We start from the raw sequence: 6,000 nt of genomic DNA, 5'->3' as shown, positions 1-6,000 counted from the left end.
TTCTGCTGATCCTGATGTATCACAGCACTCATGTCCCTGATCAGCACTTGTTTTTGTTTTTGTTTTTTGTATTATTCAGTTCTTGGTTTATGTCCTATCACAATAAATGACTTTTCTCGCATTACAATCTGTTCTGTAGTTCCTGGAAAATTTAGAACATCAGAGCGCACCGACCTGTCAGCAAGTGATGAGCGATCTACTACAGTTCCTCCTTTGGCCGGTAGGTGTCAGTAGTGGCGCCCGTTCCATACATCACCCGGTATATCGGTAATAATACACATGTCCGCACTGGTGAGAGAGGGAGGAATTGGGAAGGGATAGTGGAATGAGGCACACCTCTCTGTGACGTCACAGGCCAGGCATGCCGATTCTCCGCGTATTGTGAGTAGACTGGGAGACTCAGACCCGGCTGAAACTGTCAAAAGTTTTGGAACTCCTGGACTGTGACTTGGAAGTAGCAGAACCCACTGAATAGAGGGACTGGAGGGATTGTGATACTTACCCGCACAGGATCAGGGACTGCAGACTATCTGGATATTTCAGCTATTCCTAATTGTATCATGGATTTTATTCTACATTCTGTCCTAGAGTAGAGGCTTGGCTTTACTTACATACAACTAATATACAAATCGGAGATCCCAAGGGAGATAGGGGTGCCTCTACATTGGGGACAACTTGAAGATCAGCATGAAGGAAGCTGGACCAAGCCTGGGGCTATGGTGGTCTTGTCTGATCCTATTCTTCATATCCATCAGCCAGAGCAGCTCCACTCGGGAGGAAAAGATAGGTAAGGAATAATCTTGTAATTTCTAGGGTTGTGACATGTATGGGAAAGCACCCAAGTCATGCTTTGGTTTGCATTTCTTTATAGTAAATGTTTAATGCCACCTAGGTGATCATCTCCCTTTTCCTTTACATGGACAATGCCATATAGATGTTCCTTGTACCTGCAAATGTATAATGCCACATAGGTGATCATGTCCTTTTACCTGCCAGTGGGTAGTGCCACACATGGGATCATGTCCCTGTAGCTGAAAATTAGTAATACCACCTAGGTGATAATGACCCTGTACTTAAAAATATGTAGTGCCACATAAGTGATCATGTAACTGCACGTGAGGGTAATACTAAGTTTTCTTGTCTTATATCTGCTGATGGGTGTTGCTACATAAGTTATCATCTACATGTACCTGAAAATGTGTGGTGGCAAATAAGGGATCATGTCCCTTTATCTGCATGAAACTTAACAAATTTAGCAATATTGCCCCTTTTCCTGTAAATGTTTAATGACATGTAGGTGATCATGTCCCTTTACCTGCTCTATATTACACAAATCTGTAATGCCAAATAGGTGATCATGTCCTTTTTTTGACCCTAATATAGCAAATATGTAATGCCAAATAGGTGATCATATCCCTTTATATGCAAATAGGTAGTGCCACACAGGTGATAGTGTCCTTTTACCTGCACTTAATATAATAAATGTGTAACACCACATGGTGATCGTGTCCCTCTTTCAGAGAAGCACAGTGGCACACAGCTGATTATGTCCTTAACCCAGAAAAGTAAGTATTTCCTGTACCCTGCACCACCTATGCCATGTGTAACACCACACAGGTGATCATGTTCCTTTTACCTGTACTAGGAACTCACGTGATTCTCAACTCTAGACTTAGGGCAAGAGGTGACAGGCTGTTAGCTGTGTGATAAACTTTCCCAAGCTGATATAAACAGGTAACTGAATACATGCAATAACCATTCCTGATCAATGTCAGGGATCACATGATTATAAAGTATTTCAGGAGCCAGATGTGGAAGGCTTAATAAAATGCAGAAATGAGACATAAAAATAATCATCTCTTTTGTAATGCACAGTCCAAGTATGCATTTGGAAAAAGGATGGGCAGAAGAAAATAAAGGGCAGAAATCAATCACTAAAACGAATGTACTCAAATAAAGTTTATATTTTACATATATGTTATTCCAAGATGTAATCCCGTCAGATGTCTATACTATATATGTAACTGAGTCGGTCACGTTGGAGTCCAGTAAAACTGAATTATGGAGACACGTGTTTGGATGTGCAGTGTATTTATAATAATGATGTGTGGACAGCTGTTATTCTAACTACCTTCTTGTGTGCCTACCTGTACCTGGAAAAAAATGTGCTATAGGCGAGTTAAAAAACTATTTAATAGTATAGGCTAATAAGCTAATGGGAAAGGTTTAAATGATTTCTGACCTTGGACTAGTATGCAGATCAGGTCTGATGTTTTCTCTGACTTCACTACCTGTATGCTTGTTCCAGGTGACTCCAAAAATATTAAGGTCAGGGATAGCCAGGCAATTAGCATTTCCAGAAGAAGGTCTGCAAAGGTTGACCTCTGGTTTCCTTAAACAATGTGTCTTAGTTAGAATGCCTTGCCTACTCTTGTGTTGCTGGCTTCTCTTCTTCATTATAGAAAGCAATCCTATCTCAGACTGGAAAGGGTTACAGTGCTGCAATGGGATATGCTGTCTTCTTCTGGCTAAATTATAGAGCAGCAGCTACATCCCACTCCTAGAACAAGACAGACTTTCTGGATGTAAAACAGGAACAGTAAATGTGTGTCTGTAGAATTTCTTCTCTTAAGAAATACATTTTACTACAATTTCAGGCATTTGAATGATCAGCATTTCATACTTTTATATTCTGATCTTTGTTTATTGGCTGGATGTGTAAAAGAATTCTAATTTAGAAGTGAATGACAATAATGCTGCAGCACCTAGCAATTACACTGAGACATGTCATTCATCTTTAGGTAGTTGTCCTTTCCATTGATGATAGGTGTCGTAGTCTTACAGCTTCCAGGGTAGTAATTTGCACTCGTAGCGTTTGTGATTTGTCATTTAATCTGCTGGTCATTCTGGCTATTGTAAGAGAAAATGTGCTGGGCTGACTTTCTTGATCTTAGATTTATGTCACTGGAAACAACCTTACCTGATCGCTTACAGTGAAATAGAACGAATGAGCACTGTACACAGAGCACCGATCTGTTCTTTGGAGATGGAAGAGCAAGCGAGTGGCACCCTGCTGTCCCTAATATAAAAAATGACAGCAGTCATCCCTGCTGGGTTGTACATTAATTTGGCCTGGAAGGATCAATGATCAACACACATGCAAGATTTCCATCTGAGACAATCACAACCTTTCGATGATGATGATCACATGATCTGGCATGTGTATGTAGCCTTAAAGGAATTCTGTAAAGCATGCAGACAACCATTGTAAATTATTGGCTGTTGTATAATTTTATACTTTGAATCATTACCCTGGAACCATGCAGATCAGGAGACAGCCAAGCAACTGGCATCTTCAGGTGTTCAGCAATGCCAGCCGCCTCTGCATTTCTGTAAAATAATAACAGAGATGGTGAATCAATACCGTCTAATAAAAGAGTTAGCACAGAGGGACATATTCAATGATTAATAAGAAAAGACATACTGTTGCTTTGGAGCACAATTGTTACCCATAAAGTCTAGAAAGTTTATTAATAAAATGGCCTAAAAAAGAAGTATATCAATCTTTTAAAGAAAATATAGTCTGCCAATGCTGACATGTCCTTTAAAAATGCTAAATATCTGGCTGTCACCCTGATCCACTCACTTTAGTGCTTTCTCGAATACTGACCAGGAACAATTATATCGATCAAGACTTTAACTAAAACCTTCCCTGCTGTCTGTGAGATTTGTCACTTCTGAGCTGAATGTCTGTCTGCAGTGTGCTTTGGATCCATTCTTTGACCCCTATGTTTCTGTTCTTACTTCTAGTCAGAAGATGTAGCCACAAAGAGTGGTGGGGGACACAAAGCATCTGACACTCATTGAGCAGTCAATTACCAAAGACACTTATAAGGACTTTAGGAGAGAAGGTAGCCCTCTTACAGGAATCTTGCAGTTGCTTTTATTTAATTTAGAGACTGACAAAGGCTCTTTTAATGGCAGATGCAGCCAGGAAGAAAGCATTTCTGAAGGCAAGCTTAACATGACAGCTTACATGCTGCTCTCAGTAAAAGCAGGCAATTTCTACTTCTTGCAAGAATTTATTGTTTACCTCTACACTCCTGTCACTCGCAGTCCCTTTTATTGGCCAACACTCACATGAGTGAACTTTGCCAAGAGAAATTTGGCTGAATGCCAGGGCCACTTGGAATTATCTTCCCTATGCAAGGTTTCATGTGTTACCTCTGTGACTTTGCATGATGAAATGGGCTCCTGGCAGAAACACACCTCCGTCTAATTACTAAACCTGTGTTCCAGCTTTGGCATGTTCCTGCCTGTTCTTCTATGTCAGATTTTTCAGGAGTTTACTTGGGCTCTGAGATAAATCACTTTGTACAGAGACAAAGGATAAAGGCACCTGGAGGATCTACAGAGCTGGGTGTCTGTCAGTATTCAAGGGGCTGCCTGGTTTTTCTCAACCCAATGAGAATTTCCTATTCATTTGCAGGGTGTTAACAAATCTTTTATTGGCAAATAGATATCATTTGAATAGAGAAAACAAAAGTCACTATATACAATACATTCTTATCAGTGACTACAATCATTTACTTTTCCACTGGTTATTGTTCTGTTGTTTGTATACAAACTTTACCTGTCGTTAAATTTATGTGTTTATATATTCTTGAGGCACCTTTATTATTAGGATTTTTTTGTACACTAAAGTTTTCTATTTATTGTTCAGATTTTAATGTGACTCTCATTTTTGTACCAGGTTAGCAAAGCCGAATGTACAGCGAGGTATCTAACATAGAACTCAAACAGCTGTTAATGGCAGAAATAGACATATTTCTTTTAGGTTTCTTTGTACAATGTTGGCAAAGTTGCCTACTTACTAAAATCCATTGGTTGTGATATTGTTCCTTTCCATTCCCCTACTGCAAGCCTTCTCTCCTGCCCGCACCTGCCTGGTACAACCTAATAGACTTTTATGAGTTGTTTCTGAGGTATACAAGGATAGACAAGCCCTGTAGAAATCTATAGAGCTGTACTGATCAAGTACTGGCAGGAGAATAGGCTTGTGGGGGAAATTAAGCAAACATGGGATTGTAGCCTTTTGGATCTTGCTATGTAGGCAACTGGATGTGAAAGGTGGGATAACATATGTAGACAGTGATGTGCAGTGTCTTTCTTCTTTTTTTCCAGTTTGGGAAAAATTGAGGAAGTGTTAGATGATTTTTCATTTTTTTTTTTTGCTCTCAGTGTCCCTGATGTGAAGATACACCTCTTGTGAGATTTACTCTTTTTGACCATTGAAACAATCTAATAGGCACACATGTTCCAGTGACAAATCTCTAAGAAGTGTCTGTATTCCTTATACTTGGGGAAGTATATTCCCTGTTGTGTCTTAAGCCTAGAAAAGAAGGAAAATCTTCTTAACTGGGTGCCTAATAGTGGTTTTTATCTATTCCCAATTCTATTAAAAACTAAAAACAAAATTTTGGCTATTCATAGAATATAAATGGCCAGTTAAGTTAGGAAACATTTAAGAGACCTCTTTAAACCTGCTAGGAAACTTTGTGTATAACACAAATACTTCAGTGAGTTAAAAATTAATCTTTTAGTAAATTATCCCTTAAGAGTAAATGTTGTTTGTCACAGGTAACTGGAGGTATTTGTTCACGCAGAATTCAATGGCATAGAGTTTTTTTTCTTTTGTCTTAACAAAAGACAATGTGAACCATCACACTGAAATTGGAGAGCATGTTTGGACTAGTGGGATGCTGGAATCAACTCAAAACCAAGCTTACCTCATTACTCAGCACAATGAAATTGAGATGTAGAAAAGCCAATGTTTGCTAGTCAAGTCTTAATATCCATTTATATCATTAATGTAGAAAAATAATTATTGCATTATTGCATCTGATCATTGCAATACCCTTGTACTTATGAACCATGAAACATTTGTTTAATGACACAAGCCATCTTTACGATATTATTCAGTGTTTGGATTCAAATTTG

At 38.9% G+C, this 6,000-nt stretch overlaps 1 protein-coding gene across 1 annotated transcript in view; it reads left to right on the top strand.

Moving 5' to 3' along the window:
- The first annotated feature begins 396 nt into the window (after window positions 1-396).
- EGFR (epidermal growth factor receptor) overlaps window positions 397-6,000 on the top strand; it is a 148,496-nt gene continuing 142,892 nt past the window's right edge. Inside the window, exon 1 of the mRNA XM_072412248.1 lies at window positions 397-787. Within this exon, the coding sequence (XP_072268349.1) occupies window positions 688-787 (100 nt within the window). The 5' untranslated portion in view covers window positions 397-687. The remainder of the gene's footprint in view (window positions 788-6,000) is intronic.

This window comes from Pyxicephalus adspersus, chromosome 5 (assembly GCF_032062135.1).
Source record: "Pyxicephalus adspersus chromosome 5, UCB_Pads_2.0, whole genome shotgun sequence".
NCBI lineage: Eukaryota > Metazoa > Chordata > Amphibia > Anura > Pyxicephalidae > Pyxicephalus > Pyxicephalus adspersus.
Note: the sequence above shows the minus strand (reverse complement) of the source record. Positions and strands in the feature narration are given on the sequence as shown.